This window comes from Sabethes cyaneus, chromosome 1 (assembly GCF_943734655.1).
Source record: "Sabethes cyaneus chromosome 1, idSabCyanKW18_F2, whole genome shotgun sequence".
NCBI classification, from domain to species: domain Eukaryota; kingdom Metazoa; phylum Arthropoda; class Insecta; order Diptera; family Culicidae; genus Sabethes; species Sabethes cyaneus.
In genome coordinates, this window is record NC_071353.1 from 100,454,196 (window position 1) to 100,477,380 (window position 23,185).

The 23,185-nt window shown below is 39.5% G+C and overlaps 2 protein-coding genes across 3 annotated transcripts in view; one reads left to right on the forward strand and one right to left on the reverse strand.

Moving 5' to 3' along the window:
- Positions 1–23,185, reverse strand: part of LOC128746021 (E3 ubiquitin-protein ligase highwire) — an 85,165-nt gene that overhangs the window by 33,995 nt on the left and 27,985 nt on the right. The window lies entirely within an intron of this gene.
- LOC128737730 (uncharacterized) overlaps positions 1–23,185 on the forward strand; it is a 38,299-nt gene that overhangs the window by 9,200 nt on the left and 5,914 nt on the right. For both annotated transcript variants that reach the window (XM_053832439.1, XM_053832431.1), the window contains exons 2-6: positions 11,059–11,875; positions 21,725–21,995; positions 22,059–22,204; positions 22,267–22,452; positions 22,517–22,620. In XM_053832439.1, the coding sequence (XP_053688414.1) occupies positions 11,495–11,875; positions 21,725–21,995; positions 22,059–22,204; positions 22,267–22,452; positions 22,517–22,620 (1,088 nt within the window). In that variant the 5' untranslated portion in view covers positions 11,059–11,494. The remainder of the gene's footprint in view (positions 1–11,058; positions 11,876–21,724; positions 21,996–22,058; positions 22,205–22,266; positions 22,453–22,516; positions 22,621–23,185) is intronic.

The following is a 23,185-nucleotide window of genomic DNA, read 5'->3' on the forward strand; positions in this document are numbered from 1 at the left end:
GTTGCAATCTTCGGGAAAGTTGTTCAAATGACTGTCATCTCGGAGATGGCACTGAAAATAGTTCAGAATTTTCTCATCGGTCGGCTCTAGCGTATATTCGTATACTTTATATATCATGATACGAGTAACCAAAAATATTACTTTCTTCGGGAAAATTGTTTGAGTAATAGCAGCCTGGCCGATAGTATGTAAAATAGTATAGAATTGTTTCACTACGTCGTGCCACCATACATGTTATATACTCGTGTGGGCTGTATCTTGCGCTGCTGACTCTCTAGAACGTTGCGGTCTTCGGAAATGTTGTTTAAGTGACATTCATGTTTAAGATGATTTAGAAAATAGTTCTGAATTTTTTCAAGCACTAGTTTATGTATCATCATCTTTTAATTGCCATAATCTTAGTAATTGAAGAAATTACTTTTTTCGGAAACGGAAACGTTATTAGACATCGATTTTTCTATAATTTAAACTGTATGTAACCCCTACGACGCTTTTTTGCTTGATTAAAAAAATCACATTGACCCCCCTTCCACCCCCTTCAGTTGCCACACTTCGGGAGGACAAAACCTTCATAAAATATAAGTAATGGCATTTCTTGAGAACGGCTGGGCCTAAAAAAAGTTAAAATGACAACATGATAATGCGTAGCATTTGATTTTGTTTTGGTTTTACTAAAAATGTAAAATTTAGATATTTTTGAAAAATTTATCAGGTTTAAAAAAAAATCGAAAGAGATTTTAGAAGTGATTTAGATGTTTTAAGTTATCTATACCTATCTATAGGGGAGACCAGGTAGACTTGATCCCTTGGGACACTTGATCCATTCATTGTTTCTCAGTAAATACAATGTTGTTTTTATGCAGAAAAAAACAAAGTTGTACATTTCATTCAAGTAACAAAATTGCAAAACAAAAATGTAATAAATTTTTACATTGCAAAGAAAATATAAAATAATAAGATTTGCAACGGAATAAATCTCTATACTTCTTTTTTTAGTGAAGTCCAACTTTTTGGCTACGGAAAACTGCCTTGAAATTTTTGAATTACTTTTCAAACAAAAAATTAGCTAAACATGTTTATTCATTGATGCTGTATACATTTTACAATAAAACTTGTATATATTTTACAAAATTAATTTTCAGTAAAACTTACTACGACAGGTACACTTGATCCACATAATTTCAGTGACACTTGATCCTTTTGTTAGGAAATGAAGAGCTTGGAGGCCGTTATGTCGTAAATAATAAAAAGAACAATTCTCCATTTCGTAAACATTCGTTATGTAAAAATCACGAATAGTTTGGAAATCCGGTCAGAACGACCGCAAAAATGTTCTATTTGAATGTAATGACACTTAAGCGATATGTGAGAGAGCGAAAAAATGCTTCTGAAAAGTTCATCTACCAACCGGACTACGGAGGAGCAACGTGTGCATTTTCCAAGGATGAAGAAAGACTGCTCGGACAAAGAATTCATCTGAACAAAACAACTCATCTTCTTTGAAGAATTCTATTAATCAGGTACCAAAATCGATGATTCCGTACAATACAATTATCAAAACACCTGTAAATATAAAACCACTTCCAAAGGCATCACCACGTAAAAATATGCGAAGAGTAAGAAAACGAGGAGATACACATCCTTACAGATGCACCAACGAAATTGAAGCTGGAGGCCGCTATGATTATTAAACAGGAAAAATATAATGGTTCCAAAATTAAAACCCAACGAAAAAGTTCTCGTCGCAAATTATAAAAGATGTCCAAAGCTATACTTTTACAGATCGATGCACTTAACGATTTCTAAATACTTTTTATACTTTTGAATTAAACTGTTGTACACTAAATAATGACACTATATGAACTAGGCCTATTTTAATAAAACTTTCAAATGAAAGTTGAGCTTTAAAAATATATATTTGCAAATGGATCAATTGTGCCTAGACGGGGGATCAAGTCTCCCGCATATTTTGAATATGTACAATTTTCTGTACTTTCCAAAATATCTCATACCTTTTGTTAAGCGCTACGTATCACTAATTGATAAATTGTAGGTAGTAAGCTGTATTGTAAACTGCCGAAAAATTGAAAACCCAGGTTTTTTTTCTAGTAGATTTTTGAGAAATATACATAAAACAAAATGGGGATCAAGTCTCCCTTGTTTCCCCTACCTTTCTGTCTGTCTGTCTGTTTGTCCTATGTTCCTTATAGAATCGAAAACTACTGAACCAATCGGCGTGAAAATTTGCATGTATAGGTTTTTGGGGCCAGGAAAGGTTTTAGTGATGGTTAGAGACCCCTCCCCCCACTAAGAGGGGGGGCTCCCATACAAATGAAACACAAATTTCTGCATAACTCGAGAACTAATCAAGCAAATAGAACCAAATTTGGCATGTGGGTGTTTTCGGTGACAAAAATTTATTCTAGGGTAATTTGAGACCTCTCCTCTCTTTATAAGGGGAATTATAACTCCTCTCCCCTTTAAGAGGGGGGGCTTCCATACAATTTCCTCATAACTCGAGAACTAATCAAGCAAATGGAACCAAATTTGGCATGTGAAGGTTTTCGAGGGCAAGAAAATTTTCTATGTTGAATTAGGACCCCTCCTCACTTTAAAAGGGGGGGGGGGCTCCTGTACAAATGAAATACCAATTTCCTCATAACTCGAGAACTAATCAAGCAAACGGAACCAAATTTGGCATGTGTGTGTTTTTGGAGACAAAATTTTTTTCTATGACGAATTGGGACCCCTCCCCACTTTAGGAGGGGGGGCTCCTATACAAACGAAATACAAATTTCCTCATAACTCGAGAGCTAATCCAGCAAATGGAACCAAATTTGGCATGTAGGTGTTTTTGGAGGCAAGAATTTTTTCTGTGATGAAAAAGAACCTCTCCCCACTTTAGGAGGGGGGACTCCTATACAAACGAAATACAAATTTCCTCATAACTCGAAAACTAATCAAGCAAATAGAACCAAATTTGGCATGTGGGTGTTTTCGGTGACAAGAATTTATTCTATGGTAAATTGAGACCCCTCCCTCTTTATAAGGGGAATTATAACTCCTCTCCCCTTTCAGAGGGGGGGCTTCCATACAAATTTCCTCATAACTCGAGAACTAATCAAGCAAATGGAACCAAATTTGGCATGTGAAGGTTTTCGAGGGCAAGAAAATTTTCTACGGTGAATTAGGACCCCTTCCCACTTTAAGACGGGGGGCTCCTGTATAAATGAAATATAAATTTCCTCCTAAATCGAGAACTAATCAAGCAAATAAAACAACATTTGGCATGTGGGTGTTTTCGGTGACAAGAATTTATTCTATGGTGAATTGAGACCCCTCCCTCTTTATAAGGGGAATTATAACTCCTCTCCCCTTTAAGAGGGGGGGCTTCCATACAATTTTCCTCTTAACTCGAGAACTAATCAAGCGAATTGAACCAAATTTGGCATGTGTGTGTTTTTGGAGACAAATTTTTTTTCAATGATGAATTGGGACCCCTCCCCACTTTAGGAGGGGGGGTCCTATACAAATCAAATACAAATTTCCCCATAACTCGAGAACTAATCAAGCAAATAGAACCAAATTTGGCATGAGGAGGTTTTTGGAAGCAAAACTATTTCCTATGGTGAATTAGGATCCCTCCACACTTCAAGAGGGGGGGCTTCTACACAAATGAAATACAAATTTCCTCATAATTCGAGAACTAATCAAGCAAATGGAACCATATTTGGCATGTGGGTGTTTTTGGAGGCAACCATTTTTTCCATGATGACTTAGGACTTCTTACCTTTTTAGGAGGGGGGGGGGCTCCCATACAAACGAAATACAAATTTCCTCATAACTTTAGAACAAATCAAGCAAATGGAACCAAATTTGGCATGTGAGAGTTTTAGATGGCAGAATTTTTTTCTGTGGTGTATTACGACCCCTTCCCCTTTTAAGAGGGTGGGCTCTCATACAAATGAAATACAAATATACAATAATTTGAGTACTAATCAAGCAAATGGAACCAAGTTTAGCATGTAGGAGATTTTTGAGTCTTGAATTTATTTTATGATAGTTAGAGACCTCTCACCCCTGTGGTAGGGGAATATGGACTCTCATACAAATAAAACAGAAATTTTTGCGAAACTCAAAAACTAATCCAACTCGAGAAATTCGAGACTCTTCCATAAAACATTAATCAATAACAAGACCACAAAAAATATCTATAGTAACACTAGATCATTCAGGACGAGCCGGTCGCGAGTGTTGCCGGTGACCCGCCGTCGGAAGCGCCGCCCACTGGGGGGCTTGCAAAACTCGAGATTGTGACAAAGATCATCCGAGATTCATGATTTATGTACAACACAGGTTAATTTGTGGCAATACGAAGTTTGTCGGGTCAGCTAGTCTTTAATAAAAATGAGACAAATCTGTGGGGACATGTTTTGATAATTCAAGTATAATGATTTATGTCTAGATTTTGAAGTTTTTTCTTTCAGTGTATTTTTTTCCGAAAATATACTTAATTTCCTATAACTTTTCCGTTGACGTCATTTTTAACAAAGAAGTGGTTTCCAAGTTACAATATTTAAAAAATATCCCATTTATAAATACGCCCTTTCGAAAAATTACTCTTGACGAAAATAATTAAGTTTCATGGAAAATGAATCCTTGTGTGGCATCCAACATATCAGCAAAATTTCATTTCAATAAAAAATATTCGAGACAAACCGTTTTGTTACTTGAGCTAGAATTGCTCAGATAGTGCACTTACACCCCTTTCCTTCCAAACGAAAACCAACTTTTATTTTGCTCGTTTTTTTCATGTGTTTAAAAAAGTCATTAAACGATAAAATTTTGACGTGAATTTTCTGGCATGCATAAAACCATACTCAAAGTATCGTTTCCTACCATTATCTCGATTTTTTCAATTTTGTCTCTTACACCCCTTTCCTTCTCACCCCCTCATATATTTTTCGCATTTTTTATGTTTGGCGTTTTAACGTTACGCAACAGGCGTTACGTTATATGACATTTATAAATCGCCAAGCTCTAATGTATCCGGATATTTCGCCAAAACCGGCTTTCTAGAAGCGTTTTATAGGCATATTGAACTATGCTGCACGATATGGTATGCACCATAGGCTACTAAAAAGCTAGATTTCTGCTTCTCTAAGTGCTCACTGGTTACTTGGGTGTCTTCCATAAAATACTGAAAAAATTTCTAACTAGCAGGCTTGTAAACTTTTTAAGTACCAACAATGTTTTTTTTATAAATATCAGTATGGTTTTCGGGTAGAATGTGGAACTTTGACTGCTATTACCGAACTTATTGATCAATTGATCAGGGGCCGATTTATGATCTCAAGAAAGCTTTTGATACCCTTAACCACCCTCCCTTAACCAGTTCTCCGGAAAAATTTAATCGGTACGGGATAAGAAGCGTTGCCAATAGTCTAATAAAAAGCTATTTATCTGAACGAAAACAATTTGTAACAATTAATGGTGTTCGCAGCATTTTGCGCCCGATTGATATTGGAGTTCCTCAAGGTAACAATATAGGTCCGTTGCTATTTCTGATATTTATTAATAATTTTGGAAACTTGTACCCGATTGAGAAACAAAAATTATGTAACCGTACCCGGACCGAATCCGAATTTTTTTTTCAGTACCCGTACCCGTCCCAAACCCGGCGGGTACGGGTACGGGTGCAGGTTTCGAGTAAATTTTCCGCTACCCGACCGTCTCTACCATGTACTGAAATCTCTATACTGCGCACGTCTGCGTCTAGTCACAACCGGATTCGAGGCGAACACCATCTTTGTGCGATTGTTGTCCGGCATTCTCACAACATATGCCGCCCATTGTACCTTTCCAGATCTAGCAACTTTCTGGATACTGGGTTGGCCGTCCTTTTTCTTCATACACCATTCTCACATACTCCGCCCAAGATGCTCCTAAGCACACAAAACTTTCCTGTGTTTTCAAGCCCCCGTCGATCGTTTCGTGCCCGTAGAGGACTACGTTTAGTACGGGGGTGAAGCTTTCCAGTTCTTAGTAGTCTTGTGGAGCCCGTAGTAGGCACGGCTTCCAGTAAGAATACGTCCGCGTATCTCTCTGCTGCAGTTGTTATCGACGAGTTATCGAATCGATTACCACACTACTGCCTATGCAAGCTCGATAGTATTCGGTTCCTACTGCTAACTTGGTTTTAGACGGATTCATCACTAATCCAACCTTCTTTGCATCACGTTTTAGATTGGTATACGGCTCAGTAATCACCTGGTACGTCCTTCCGATACAGTGTACGTCGTCAACGAAACAGAAAAATTGGCTGGATTTATTGATGATCGGGATCAGCATTTTAAAACCCGCACGTTTTATAGCCCTTTGTACCTGTTTCAAATAACGCGTCTTATGTTTTCACACAGCACTGATACACCATCCATCGTGGCCTTAATCAGTCTTGGTAGCTTCCCGGGAAAGCTGTTTTCTTCTATAATTTTCCATAGTTCTTCACGGTCGATGATATCACAGGTTGCCTTGAAATCTATAAATCGGTGGTGCGTAGGGACTTGGTATTCGTGCCAATCGACAGAATCGGCTTCTACGAATGTACTTGCTAGCGCTGATTGACAATGAAAGATGATCTGAAAGAGCACTTTATAGGCGGCGATGAGAATTTTGGTCACTCGGTAGTTCCCACATTCCAGCTTGTCGCTCTTTTTGTATATTGGGCATATTATCCCCTCCCTCAGGTAATCAACTTGTCCGGGCTAATCTTGATAAGCTCCGCTGCGGTACCACCTTTGCCAGCTGCCTTGTTCTTGAGCTGCTTGATCACTTCACCTATTGTGGGAGTTAGCACATCACCATCGTCCGCGTTGTACTGATATAGACATTCTCCCTGCTATTTTGGTATTCCGTGTCCACGCCATTCAGGAGCTCATTGTAGTGCAGCTTCTACCTTCCACCTCACGTTCATCCAACAAGACCCCACCGTCTTTATCTCGACATGTTTCGGCTCGGAACGTAAATCCTTTCTTGTACAATTTACGCACCTTACGACGGTACCGAATGATGGTAACAATGGAAAGTCTTTGGCGCACTTTAACCATTAAAAGATAAAGTCAGAATCGATGTTTGTACTCCGACCGCTTCTAACGTCGATAATATCCGAGTAGCGCATTCCATCACTTCCATCAATTGAAACGTGGTCGATTTGCAAGCCGATTTGTTGTGCAGATCTGCAAATTTACCGATATATATGAAGTTATGCCGGATGTAGGTACTTTATATGGCCATATTTTTGGAGGCGGCGAAGTCAATGAGTCGTTGGCCATATTTCGTCTGTGCGTGGGTATGTACTAAACTTTCTAATAACCAGTCTGAATTCCCAGTCCCCAGTCCCAGGATGGAACTGTTACGCGAGTAGCTGCAGTATAATGGGTGGCAACTAAAATTTTGGAATTTTTACGAGGCCCCTATCTTCAAACAAACAAACGAGCTCAGAGAGAAATGAGATTATGTATGTGTTAGCTCTCTCTCTCTCTCTCTCTCTCTCTCTCTCTCTCTCTCTCTCTCTCTCTCTGTCCAGTTTTGCTTAACATGCCGTCGAAACAAGAAACATTTCGGGAGTGCGTTGTACAATTCTACGAACTGCACAAAAATCTCGGCAAATAGTATACGGTACAACATTTAAAAAGCAAAAAGTTACGACTTCGACTGTATGCCATATCCTAAGATGTCCAACAACTACTCGCAAGCAAGGTAGTGGAAGACCATCCTAAATTATGGACGCTGAAGGACTTCGTTCTCTTTCTCATGCTTTCAACAACAAGGATTCCGTGAGCCAATGGGATGCCGTAAAAAAGTTCAACTTTTCTCACCAGTACTTTTACAAAACTTTGAAACGAGTCGGAATGCAATGCCAAAAGAAGACAAAAGCCCCGGAATATACTGAGGGACAGATTTCGACGCTGAAATTCCAACGCCGCAGGTTGATAAATATTTTTCCGGAAAAGGCTTTGTTTTACACAACGAAAGTTACTTCCCTCTTTCGAAGAAGCACATTCCCGGAAATGATCGATACTGTTACATGGATAATTCCACTGCATCTCCGAACATAAAATACAAATTTAAACATACATTTGAACAGAAAGTGATGCCGTACATTGCCATTTCCGAGAGGGGTATTTCTAAGCCATGGTTCAAGCCTTCTGGTTTGGCTATCAATCAAGATCTGTAACAAAACGAATGTTTGAAAAAAATTTTGATTCCGTTTTTACAAAAACATCATGCAGATGGATAATACGTGTTTTTGCCAGATAAAGCATCGTATTACGCCAAAAAATACAATCGTTCCATTCGCAAAGTTGACATGACGGCCGTACAACGCAACTGTTCCGACTTCAAACAGAAGGTTCGCCGAACAGCCGATTATGGACCGTTTACAAATTTTCACTTATTTTTTTTAACAATGGATAATGTATCTTTAATTTCAGTACATCAGATCTTCTTCAGATATCTTAATGTTTTTTTGACAGCTTGAGAAATAAATTCCAAAATTTTAGTTGCCACCCGTTGAATACGCGATACACCGTATACGCAACATAGCCAGCGCTACGTGAATACCACTAATATTTGTAAATATCGTTCATAGACTGGTGGGTATGAAATGGGGAAGGCAAACAAGATAGCGACCAATAACTCTTGTCATCTCAAGCCCCTACCTAGCGCCTCCACGCGGCCATACCTGGTAATGCTCTATTTACTATTGAGTAGCTAAGCTAGGAGGTGCGATGCTGGATGGTTCCCGGCTGTCTGATTTCAAAACTACGATTTTGGGCAGACGGCTGAGTCACACGGCTAGGTAAGCCTAATATGTAATTCTAATGTTTTATTTCGTTTTAGCTCATCAAGCAGCTCTTAATGTACAGTGAAAACTTTGGCCGTGACAAGTTTAAATAAAGCACATGGATATTACAATGAAAAATTCAATCAATTATTGGACATTAGATGCACTGATGGAAACTCAAACAATGCAATTATTTTTCATTCCACGAATTGCTGGTGAGATTGTTCTATTTTTGCTCATATGTGCTCCATTTCATTTTATTTTTACGCTCATAAATTATATTTATATTGTATATTATTGGGTACATGAACACCTATGAAGATTGCGTGAGTTTTTGCGTATCCTCTTAAACTGGGTGTTCAACTAACGTACCCATTTCTACAATCGTAAGGACATGGCCAGGTGTATGGTGTACTTACTGTACGGTTGTCTATGCTATGCTATGCTATATCGTTCATAGATGGTACTAGTGCATGAGATGAGATTTTTGTAGTCTGTTAGAATATCGTTGAGTCAAATGGCTACTCAAGTCAAATGCGACAACTGACATTGGACTGACATTGGGTTTTGAATCAGGCAAAGCAACAAAGGCGATGAATTGGTGTTTTGGAGCATTCTTGCTCGACTTCTGTCATAAAATCACCTGAACTCTTGTGCGTTCGAACATAAATTGATCGTTCGGGCTTCTCCAAGAAATGTTCGTTCGGATTTAAGTCCGGCGATTGTGATGTCCATTCCAAAATAGACACTTTTGCTTTGAGGACCATAATTTGACCAGTCTTAGCAAAGCAAAGCGAAACCTAGGTGCTACTTTCAGTTATCCAAGCTTTGCCTTCTGTTACGACAGACTTCGCAGCCAGTTGTTAAAATATAGGACAATTGCGGGGCTAGTGCTACGATCCTATTGACTCTAACAACTTCTCCCAGCCGAGATTCGAACAAGCGACGACTGGCTTGTTAGACCAATATTGTATCTTGAGGCCAACTGGGAGGCTTTTGACCAACCTTATAGCATGTCGTTGCCTTGTTCAAAAGTCCACCCTTGTGGCATGTGTTCATTGGCATATCGAAGCATAGTGGTCTGTAACATTTCTTTATGTACAAAGAATCATGAGTAGTCACGATAGCTTGAAATGTCATCAATTGGTTAGCTAGTTCTAATTTATTTCTATATTATTTCTAAATTTATATAGATGCTGCTAATCTAGCTAACAAATTTGTATAAAAAAGCGTATTTTAAGTGTAATATTCGAATATAAACATAATATGTTACCGGAAGACTTGGACAGTGCGAGCATTTGTCTCGGCTCCCGACTGGCAACCTGATAGCAATTGTTCATAACAGATCATACGGTTGGTCTGCGGTTGTCATGTGCACTGAGCTGAATTCATTTGCTCTGCGTCTTCCGCCCTCAGCTGAAAACCTACAAATGAATTATATCAGATTCCCTGCTTCGTGCAAAACGGTTTAGCCGCTGGTAGAGGAGTTGAACCGTTTCCACGTTGGGTAAGCAAATGAAAGTAAAATCTGCAAAATCTTACTCATCAAAAAGCTCTTTCCTTGAAACGTTTGAAACATTAAATTGGACTACCAACATGTTATCAGCAGTAAACAAATAACAGAAACAGCTCGTCGTAAGATAAACAAAAGTGTAAGGTGATTCCGCTTCGGCAGACCCACGGTCGAGGACGGTTCTCTATGCGATTCCATGTAGCACAGAGAATAGAATAAGAGGCATTTCCAGCCATATGCCAGCATTCAAAAATAGGGAAGGAAAGAACAATATTTTGTTTAGTGTGGCAGATAAACGTTTTAATGTAGCAGTATTTCCTCACTAACTCATGGTTCGAATGTTTAGCCGGAACGATACCGAACATCAGTCAGTGGCTTAACTGTTTATGTGTGTAAGAATTTATAAGCCATACATAAGTTATAATCCAAGCGTTTGAGTTTTTTCCGTTCGGCAAATTTACGGTTCCGCTTTGTGAAGGTTATGTTTAATATTCTAGTAGTAAACCGCGTAGGAATAAGATGCTTAAATGAGGTGTGAAATATTTCAAACATTTTTGTATCAATAATGACTTTATAAATTTGAAGAAATTCAATCAATTTAAATTTAATCGAAATTCTAACCGTTAGCTTAAATTTCAGTGCTGTTCAGTATAAATTAGCAAGTCAAATTAACACATGTCTTTTTTTATCTTCCACACAGATCACCGTAGTGCAACCAACGTGCGACCTGTAATTGTACAGCACAGTAGATATTACATCCTATACCTGAATCAGTTTCTTCAGTAGTGTGTTCCCTTATCAATTGAAAGAACAAAGTTTATTGTCTTAGTAAACAAGCAAATAAATCCATAGGGGTGATAGCGTCATGCAATAGTGCCCAGTGAAGAATGTGTTTGGATGTATGAAAAAATCTGAAAATACTGCAGTCAGTGTAATTAAAAATGAGAAAGCGTCGGAAGAAACCATTGAGTTTATGTTGGCATGAAGTGTGGCCTATCTAGTTGCAAGTGAATAGCCGAATTGAAAAATTTAATTACGTTAATTAACGGTGCTCTCAAGGGAGGTCAACATCGAATAATGCATGTGTTTGAGCAATACTGAAACATTCATGTGTTGATACATTGCACTCAGCAAATATGGCCCCAACTAAGATTCAACTCATCGTTGCCATTGTGTTGGTTTTTGAAATTATTAGCATCGATACACGAAATCCAGATGTTTTCCATCACGTCGATGATGGCGAAAAAAAGCTCAAAAATACTTTCAGCGATGGAACATCATTGAATTCTGAAAAGTTTGGCATTAGTGACAATTTTGATGCATCATTAGCTTACCAGCTATATGGAATAGGTGATGTCAAGAATAGTGCAACCGGCAGTGGGTCAGCAATTTTAGCCCGTTACCAACGATCAACTGATAGTTACAGTGGACAAACACGTAGTCTATGTGAAAAGCCGGGCTGCATCTGCTCGGATCAGCCTATCCTTACAATTGATTGTGAAGTGCTAGACAGTGAGGTGAGTAATAATTGCAAATATAAACTGCCAATTGATAGTATATTCATTACACCTTTCCAGTTAAATACAGTTTGTTCTTCGATAATAGTTTAAGAATAGTTGTTATGGCGATATTGATCAACAAATGTATATGGATCATTCATTGCGAAGTTTATAGTCAATATTTTTTTACGTTCTCTACTAAAACCAAATCTTTTACGCATCAACTCCAATATAAACAATTCGTGTTCTTTTTCTTCCAGCAGCATATAGCCAGGGTAGCTCTTGGGGTCGTCAATATATTGAGCGTCTTGAAACAGGCAAGTCGGCTTGAACCTGATCAAGCCATCTAGCAGCCATCAGCTTGGCGTTTGCTCTTCGCCAAAAATAGGCCGCAACACCTTTCGTTGAAATACGGCAAGTGCACGTATGTCTTCCGTAAGCAAAGGTATTGTCGCAAGTCCGTAGAGGATAGCCGATTTGATTAGCGTTTTGTACATCTTCAGCTTTGTGCGGCGGCGTATGCTCCTTGATCGAAGCGTCTTGCTGATGAAAAAGTAGATTCGACGCTCAGCTTGAATGCGCTGTTCAATCTCCCTACTCGTATTATTGTCGGCGGTGACCAGATATTCCAAGTATACGAATTCATGAACCACTTCCAGCTCATCGCGGCCAATAGTCATTGTCCGTATACGGCAAACGATGATTTCTCAGGAAACTCTTCCTACCATTTATTTGGTTTTCGACGCATTGATTTGTAGCCCCATCCTCCTAGCCTCCGTTTTTAGTTTGGCGTAGATTGCCTCCGTCGTCCCACGGTTTTCAGTGATGATGTCGTGGTCGTCTGCGAAAGCTAGCAGTCGACTACTTTTGCTGAAAATCGTTTCTCTCGTTTCGATGCCCGCTCGTTGAATCAAACCTTCAATAGCGATGTTTAATAACATACAGGACATTCCATCTCCTTACCGTAATCCTCTGAGCGATTCTAAGGGACTCGAGAGTACCCCAAAATGCGCACGTAATACATCACTCGCTCCAGGGTAGCATTGATTAGTCGCATCAGTTTGTCCGGAAACCGTTCTTGTGCATTATCGGCCATAGCTGTTCACGCTTGACTGCGTATGCTGCCCTAAAATTCATGAAAATATGATATTTCTGGAAAATTTGATTCCTAGCAGCACGGGCCTGCTTGAAACCCTATGCCCAACGAATTCTCTTCCAATTGGGGACAGACGACGTAACAAAATCTGGAAGAGCACCGTGTTAATCAGGCGGTGTTGATCAGCGTAACGCGGTGGCAATTACAGTAATCGAGCTGCACGGCCTTTTCATAAATGGGACAAATCACACCTTCTTCTTCTCCGATAGCTTCTTCACCTCCCAAATTCTTGAAATTATCCAGTGAAGTGCTGTTGCTAGTGGTTCTTTACCATTTTTGTAGAATTCTGCCGAGAGCCGGTTTGTATCCTTTACGAGATCGGCTCACTTTCTCATAGAACTTTTGCTTCTCGTTAGCTCTGAATAGCTGTTTTAGCTGTTCGCGATCACTGTTCTTCTTCTGGTGCTTTCTCATCCTCAGGATCAAATCAAATCTATTCAATTCATTCCGCGCTCGTCGATACTTGGTCAAATTCTCCCTCGTAGCATTGCTTAGACAGTTTTTACAGGCTCTTTTTCTCCTCTTAATCGCTTGTTGCATTCCCCGCCAAACCAATCATTTCGCGCACTCGAGGCTTCTTCATCTACTATCGCGGTTGTGGCCTCATAGACGGCTGAGCGTCTCCTACTCCATCTGTCTTTGCGAATCGAATCACCGTGTCGGCGTGCAGGCTATAGGGTCCGATCACTGGTCTATACATTGCTTCCATGCCGATCTGAGCGTTCATATCCCCGGTGACGATCTTCACGAATCGGTGACAGTGCACGCTTATGATGGCATAATTGAAGAAATGGCCTTTTATCTTTAACACACACATCCTCCCGTTGATCGCCTTTCAATCCATTACGCGAATCTGCAGATTCTGCCCATCCCCAGTCCTCAATTCGTTGGTCGATCCCCGGTTTTGGTAAAATTGGGCCGACACGAATTCTTCACACCTTCTCGCCTTTGCAACAGATCTCCTGCAGTGCTACGATGCCAATCTTTCGGGGTTCTAACTGACCGAGCATCACCCTATCTCCATCCACGAAATTCAGCGATCTGCAGTTCTAGGTACCAAGCATCCGTTTCATGTTTCTATTTTCGTCACTTTCTTGTTATCTTAGGTGTAGTGTCGAGTCAACACATTTCTTGATTCAGCCGCCTGGTCCGGGTCAGACGCTGTCATGAGCTGCTCATAACCTGGAGTACAAACTTACAACGCTGTTGAAAATTACTGACACATTCGAACACTTCGAAAATAATCGTTATTATTGTTTATAGAGTAAAATCCTATGCTTATTGTGCAAAACCATGTTTGTTAGAATGTCCTCTATCCGGTGAGGAACGGCATTAAAATGTTGGACTGCTTGTAGGAACTTAGCACGTGCTGAAAAAGGGTGAGAACTCTGGTTTTCGCTTGGTTCACTTACTCTTAGCGTTTCGTATAAAAGTTTATTTGTTTATTTGCAGTATTTCCATCTGACAATGATGTCTTAATGAATCCGGCATCCTTGTTACGCGGCCGGCCTTCTGCAGCCTGCCGTGTTTGTCGCTTTCCATTATTCGCATCTTTCTATATTTCGTGATTCAAGCATCTGCGCCACATTCCTTTTGACATGCCGCCAAGAATTGACTGTAGGTTGTTACGCTTGAAAACGCCTAGAGCTCATCAGTTGTCTGCTTCCACCGTCCACGCTTCGTGACCGTAGAGTAACAGCGTGGTTTTCGAGACGTTTCACGGCGAGTGACACAACTGAGGTTTATAAACATTTGTACCAATTTTGTGCTACTTCTTATACAAAACTAAACAGGAAGTGAACCAAATGTCGTTAAGTGAATAAATATTTTTTGAAAAGGCATGAAGCTTGGTTGCAGTCACCGTTTGTACTTCCTTAGTTTGCTATGAACAATAACAGTGTTCTCGCTTAAAATGGCTCGTACCGAAAGTTGCACGATAAAACCAAAAAAATAAGTTGCAGACCTAGTTTTAAGAATACCCCAGAAGGATACCTGCAAAAGTTCGCTTGGAGTCTTCCGTTACGACTGAGAGCTGGTAGCAAATGCTTAAGTTCTGCTCAAACACTGGCGCGTTTCTAAGGCCTAATTTCAACGGAGCGAAAGTACATTATGCTTCGATGTGCTGTAAATGCTTAGCATAAAGATTGCTTTCCAAGCCTTTACGCATTGAAGCAAGCCAAGAAAAAAATCATCTCGAAAAACCTTTTTATTACCGAAACTAAGCAATGGTAGATCAATCTAACAGTAGATAGCATTGGTAGAGTTTTGAATTTGTATTGTTGGATAAAATCATTTGAGTAACTTCTGTATATTGCACATAGGTTTTCAAAATTGCTTTACTTAACGTTCTTCTTTAAAGATTGCCATCCAAAACTTGGCAAGTTCGCGGAGAAGCAAACAAGAAAACCTTTGACGAGCCCAAAAATAAAATCAAAGTGAGTTCTAAGCTGAAATGAATAATAAGTCCAAGCCCGGATATGGTACTTTTAACAACGGCAATACTGTGCGCAGATTCTTCAGTGATTTCTTGACAAGCACTTCTATAACAGAAATTAATGGAAATTTGATTGATATACGAAAATATCAAACACTGTTACAAGAAACAAGACAGCAATACCTAGCATTATACAAATGGTATTACATGCCTTTGACTGTGCATAAGATGTTGATCCATAGCGCTAATATTATCTCAATGTTTAATTTACCCATCGGAGCGTTATCAGAGAAAGCTTTGGATCGTAAAAAACGCGAAAATATCATGGTTCATATCGACCATGATACAAATTCGGTTAGAATAAATAATAAATTTTAGGCCTTTTCCGTAGTTGTACAGCAAAGGCGTAAAATCAACGCGCAATCGAAATTTTGCAATTTTTGAAAACTAGTTGCTTTAACAAAATAAATATATTCAACTAGCTGACCCGACAAACTTGGTATTGCCACAAATTAAACTGTGTTGTAAATAAATCGTGAATCTCGGATGACTTTTGTCACAATCTTGAGTTTTGCAATTTCTGGGGAGTTCATGGGTGTTTTAATATACAAATTTTCCTCCCAGTAAAGTAGAAAACAACTCCCCCATTGCTTAGCCTGATAAAATAAAGCGGATAGCATTTAAATATTCGCCATCATAACAAACCATTTCGCCGAATACCATTTTGCGGAACACCAATTCTCGGTTGACCATAAAGCGGAATATAGAGTTTCGCAGAATACCATTTCGCGAAAAACCTTACGCGAGATGTACCATTTAACGGAAAATCCTTCCGTAGAAAGTACCACTTCGCAGGGGTGACCCAACTGAAGGAAAGTAATAGAGGTCAGTAGATCTAGGAAAATAAATAAACCTAGATAAAGGGGGGCTGTCCCCCGCAGTGGCCTGCGCTTCCGACGGCAGGTCGCCGGCAATACTTGCGACCTGTGGCCGTCTCGCGCTGAACTAACTAATGTTACTATTGATAGTTTTTGGTGGCCTTGTTATTGATTAATGTTTTATGAAAGAATCTAGAATTTCTCGAGTTCGATTAGTTTTTGAGTTACGCAAAAATTTCCATTTATTTGTATGAGAGTCCTTATCCCCCTACCACCGGGGTGAGGGGTCTCAAACCATCATTAAAAAAATTCCTGCCTCCAAAACCCCCCACATGCCAAATATGGGTCCATTTGATCAATTAATTCTCGAGTTATGAGGAAATTTGTATTTCATTTGTATAAGAGCCCCCCCCCTCCTAAAGTAGGAAGAGGTTTCAATTCACCATAGAAAAAATTCTTGTCTCTAAAAACACCTACATGTCAAATTTGGTTCCATTTGCTTGATTAGTTCTCGAGTTAAGAGGAAATTTGTATTTCAATTGTATGGAAGCCCCCCCCCCTCTTAAAAGAGAGAGGGGTCATTATTCCCCTCCTAAAGATGAGGGATCTCAATCACCATAGAAAAAAAAATTGCCTACAAAAACACCTACATGCTAAATTTGGTACCATTTGCTTGATTAGTTCTGGAGTTATGGGGAAATTTGTATGTCATTTGTATGGGAGCCCCCCTCCTAAAAAGGTAAGGGGTCCTAATTCACCATAGAAAAAATTCTTGTCTCCAAAAACACCCACATGTAAAATTTTGTTCCATTTGCTTGATTAGTTCTCAAGTTATGCAGAAATTTGTTTCATTTGTATGGGAGCTCCCCCTCTTAGTGGGGAAGGGGTCTCTAACCATCATAAGAACCTTCCCTGGCACCAAAAACTCCTGCATGCAAATTGTCACTCCGATCGGTTCAGTAGTTTTCGATTCTATAAGGAACATAGGAACAGACAGACAGAAATCCATTTTTATAGGTATACTCAATCTCAATTTTTAACAAAATTATTCTAGTTGGTTCTTGTGACATAAAAACCGATAGATAATACATTTCTTTCTACAATTTACATAATGCTATAATACATTTTTATTTGTGGGCTAAAAAGGTACTAGAGTATGGCAAACTTGCCTCGCATAAAAAAACAGTTTTCGGTGTTGAACTCTAATATTCTTCATAATAGCTGCAATAAATCGGTTTGGCCTGAGTACTACCATATTAATAGCACTGCAAAACTAACAGATTCATTGCGGTTTGACAAGTAACCGAAATAAGATCAATTTTGCGCTAGTACGTTATAGTATATTGCTACGCCCCACTTAAAGTAAGTTTATACTATAAGAGATGTGGCCGAGCCAACAAGTTTTATGGTGGTAATATAAACAATCACAACAAATTGGTTTTATTAACAGTTTTATTATGGCTTTATAGCTAGCTATGAGTATGATTTAACTTGTATCATCTTGGTATTACATTATACCATAATAAAATCAGAAGTAAGGCGAGGTACTAACTACGTAACGCAAAAATTATAGTTTTTTGACCTCCTCCCTCCCCTGTATAACAATAAGTGACGCTTGGCATAGCGCCCCCTTTAAATTACGTAACGTTAACTAAACCTCCCCCTATCATTGAATGAAAATCGTTGCAAAGTCAAGAAACGCATCGGTTCTACATTCCTATCAAAACTACTATGATCAGAATGCCAATTCTGAATTCTGATCAAACAACCAAGTCTGAGTTCGGAACAAAAATGTTGATCAAAATGGATTTGATCAAGCAGAAATCAAGGCTAAAATAGAGTTACACAGCTGAAAAAGCAATTATGCATCACCCCACGTTGCATGTTGGGTCAAACGGTTTTCAGTTACTCAGATTTATTCAGTAAAAAATAATTCCGTATGTTTTCAATTTGATAAATTTGTTACGTAACTCTTCTAAAGATTCCCCCTCTCCCCTACGTAACAAAAAGTACCGCTAGATTGTCCTCCCCCCTCCCCTCTGAGCGTTACGTAATTTGTGCACGAAGCCTAATGATTAATACCACAAAAAAACCTTCACAAAATTCAAATAAACCCAAGCTGCTTTAGAATTGTTACTTGGGAATATTCAGAAATGTGTATTTCAATATACTGAATAGACCAACCGCGTATTTTTGTTTTGACATAACCTTTAAGTCCCCGACATAAAAATGAAGGTACTTTCAATTACGCTTTTGGCTCTCTCGCCACAGATTTTTATGCAATCAGTCTTAAAAAACCACATCAGATTGGCCTTTAATGACCAAATAAGTTGGTAAATTATGGTTCCATTTCCCCGGACATATTCCAGATCGCGGTTGGATTTTTTTGACATCATAAAAATAGCAGATGAAACAAAACTAGAAATCTGCTTATCAGAGTGCGCAAAAGTTATCCATTTCATTTGCGGTCAAAAAGAATGAATCTTACACTATCCTGTAGAGCGCTGGTTTATGTTCCACATTCTGGAACATTCGTTATCGGTTCTATCGGAACTCAAAATTGGCCATTTTGAATTTCCTTTGGAAGTATGGCAAATGGGGTATCAAATCACAGGATTTTTCCAAATGAATTCTTGGGTGCACATTTGCATGTATTTTGAGCCGATCTGGACATGGTGCAGCCATCAGCAGTGTAGTGGAAAGCTCCATCGGGAATGTGGCACGGAATCAGCGGAACGATTGAGTAGACGATGAACGTAGGTGGGTGATGGATGAGGAGAACGCTGCGCGGGCGGCCGAGATACGCAGTGCCACAAATCAGAACGTAGAAAGACACAAATAGAAGAAGATGCAGCGAAACCAAATGTTCCGGGAGAAAAAGCGCTACATGGAAAAGCAAGAATGTGAGAGTTGAAGCGGCTGCGTTGTTCACAGGAAACGTAACAGAAACTGAACAAATCCCGCAAAGACTTTGTGCCGCGAGCCGAAATGTGTCGGGATAAGAATGGTAGTATTCTGACGGATGATCGTGAGGTGACTGATAGGTGGAAGCAACACTTCTATGAACACCTGAATGGTGCCCAGGCGGAGAACCATGGCGACGGGGAAGGCGATTTCGATGGTGCAACAAACGGGAAAGATGTGACAAGTTGGACTGTGAGAACTATCGAGCGATCACAGTTCTCAATACCGACTAAAAAGTACTGTCGTAAATCGTTTTCCGCCGACTATCACTAATTGCGAACAGATTTGGTAGAACTTGTCAAGCCGCCTTTGTCGAAGGTCAGTCTACAACGGATCGAATTTCACACTGCGGGAGATCCTCCGAAAGGGCCGTCAATACATAGTTCCCACGCACCATTTGTTCGTTGACTTCGAAGCTGCATATGATATCATCGACCGGAAAGAGTTATGGAAAATCATGGACGAGAACAGCCCCAGGAGGCACATTATCAGCGGAAGTCGTCCTTACTATGGGCTTCACAAGAGATTACGGTCGAACAGACAAGTCCCCGTACAAAGTGTACAAGATGCTTACTGAACCGGTTGTTCTCTGCGGGCATGACAATGTTCGAGGGGGACCTGCGAGTACTAAGAACGATCTTCGGCGGCGTACAGGAGAACGGAGTATGGAGGCGGAGGTTGAACCATGAACTCGCACCGCTCTATGGTAAACCCAGTAACCAAAAGGTACCTAAAGCTGGACGAATACAGGGCATGCTGCAAGAATGCCGGGCAACTACTATGCAGAGATGGTGTTTGCTTCAAATCCGGTAGGAACAAGACGACCAGGCGCGCAGCGAGCAAGATAGTTAAACCAGGTGGAGCGAGATCTAGCGGAGAGTACTCGGTGTCCGAGGAATTGGATAGCGGTAACCCACAACTGAGTTAACGGTGGACCACTTAAGTAAGTAAGTAAGTAAGAACCCTGCGATCACGAAGCTGACAATGTAGAAACTCCTTATTAGATTGGTGGTTCTTTACGAATTATAAGCCGTGACGCTGTTTATAACGCCCCTGGCGTATTCGCGCGGAAACTGTTCAGCATCTTTGGCGCGAGCAGCACGTTCCTCACAATCACTGTTACGATCGACTTTTAATGTAGCACAAACTTAAAACGGTGAATGGTGAAGGTGGATGAATCACGAGCTACAGACGCTGCATGGAGAAATTTTTATCGTACATGGTTGACGAACGGTAGAAAGTTAGGGTAAGCAGGATACAACGTAAGGTTGCCGGACGATAGGGCGGTGAAAGCTGTTCTCTTCAACAACTACACCAGCCGCAGGAACAGAGGGACCTAACAACGATAGCTCGACCAGATTGAAGGCACCTTACGACTTATCTGAGACGCCTAGGAAAATCAGTGGCCCAAGAGCGAATTGAATGGAGACGAATTTGATTAATTTTTGCAAAATTTATATCGAATACTTATTTGCAGTATGATAAAACTTACAAAAATGAAATCATTGAGTGACATTTGGATATATACATATAGCACAACCATAATTTCTGCTCCACGATTAAGTAGCATCGCATTTTTGCCTGTAGGCATCCAGCGGAAACAAATATTCGTGGCATATTGAAATTGATTTAGTTGAATACTTATTTGTACGAGCTATTATGCATCATTTGAAATTCGAATTCATCTGCTTGCCTTAACAATGCATATTCTTCACACTCCGAATACAAATAACTGTGCGCACCTCACGTTTCGAGAATCGAAAGTTTATAAAAATAGAAAATAAAACATTCCATCAAGCCGTGAATTTGATAGAAAATTTCGATGCTTACTTAGCAAAGGTCATAGTAACGAGTACGGGATGGACTATGACTGAAAATAATTTGTCATAGCAAGTAAATTCTACATTACAATATACTGAGACTCACCACTCTTTCTGGACGTCATTAGGGTTCGTTGTACTTCAAGGATTTTTTTTCCATAGAGCAATCATTTGTCGGAGAAGCTCGAAAAGCGGAAGTTTGCAACAAAACAGCATTATCCAATTACGAAACATTAACGACATTCGTCGGATTGCATGCAGCTCAGTGTGCATTCTAAGAGTGATGGCAATACATGCGTTGTTGGTGTGCCGATGGATTGCATAAGCATGCAACGTTTAGGCGTCTTCTTATTTCCGCCCGCATTAAATTGTTTACACCATGTGATAAGTGACAACCACTCGTCTGTTGTTCATGGTGATTGAGAGTCGTCGCATAAACTCGAAGCATGGTCCTGCCCACCAACAGCGAAATATGGGAAAGTTATATTTTTTTTTATTTTAGAAATTTTTGATGAAAACAAATAATTCATTATTCGAAGTATTACAGCTGAAATCAACTACAAATGTTTATTTTATTGATTATGACATGTGGTATTGGTTTTCTATCTATTGCAGACAACATTGGCCAACCAATACAACATTCCTAAAGAAGCAAAAAGTCTCAATTTGCGACTCACAGCCCGGGGAGCGCGTTTGGTGATTGACACAAAACAATTCGTCAATAGTCTATTGAACCACGTGCTAATCACTGGTACCTTTGCCGGAGACTACGGTTTGAGGCATGTGGAATTTCAGAATGAAGCATTCTGTTTGAATAATGGTACGTACCCGGAGCTAGAGGTACACAATATTCATACTGTGGTATTTCATAAACGAACATTCTGTCGTAAGTATTAGTGAGCAATGAAATTGACCGGAAGAATAGTAGAAGAATCGTTAACCTTTTTAGGGGAATTTAAACTGAATGTCACTAATGCTGCCGAAGTGATTATAATGCCAGACGCGTTTTCCGTTCCGGAGAGTGAAATTCTTTTGAATCACGTCAGAGATATCCGGATTCAAGAAGACGCTTTCAAAGGATCAGTATCAACTATGGTGCGTTCGAATGAGAATTTTAATGCGGCTGTGAATACAAAACTGTTTTCTTTTCTTTATAGCTGGACGTTACAAATAGTGGAATTAAAATACTATCCGAACTTCGAGCGTCTTTCCGGCAGATACAATTTATCAATACCGCTATTGAACAGATCTCGACAAAAGCATTTGATGTAACTAAAATAGACTCATTGATATTTGAAAATTGTAAGATAGAAAGGTTAATGTCACAGGCTATTACTGAGAAGGTAGTTAGAGTGCTAACCCTACTTGTAATCGAATAAATTTAATGCTTCCTTAATACCGTTTCAGCTTTTATGCAGACACTTCACCATGACAGGATGTACGATAACCGAGATCAGCAAACATTTCATTGCGGATAGTGGTCTCAATAGCTTTAATATGCAAAATAACGTGTAAGTAATTGAGTCTGATTGATTCTGTTGCGAAATGATTAGTCAATTTTTTATCATAGTACGTAACTGTTACTTGCTACGCTACACGATGTGATATTTTAACCTCTTGTCTGTACCTTAAAGTCAAATTAACATCAGGTCACTTTGAGAAGCTAGAACTTTTTGATTTTTCAACGAATTCATCTTGCTTACAAAATGCTTACCCAATAGAACGGTGCTCCCTTTTGCAGAAAAAACTAAATGAAATGGTATAAATGTCACTCTGCCTGTTGTACCTTCTTTTAAAATATGGATTTCAGAGTGATTCCTGTACAGTACGTACTATATATTTAAATAGTAGAAAGGCAAAAATCGGAAATTTCAAACTCATGTGTGACATTAGACAGGATGTACTATCTATGTGGCGTTAATGACTCTTGCTCTCAGGAAAATTGTTCAGATACCTTTATTCTAGAAAAGTCAATGCCTAATGAGAAATATTAGGCTGGAAATTTTGATATTAGTCTAAAAATAATGGCTAAGCGAAAGTGGGATTCGAATCTACAACTCTCAATCTCCGGTTACA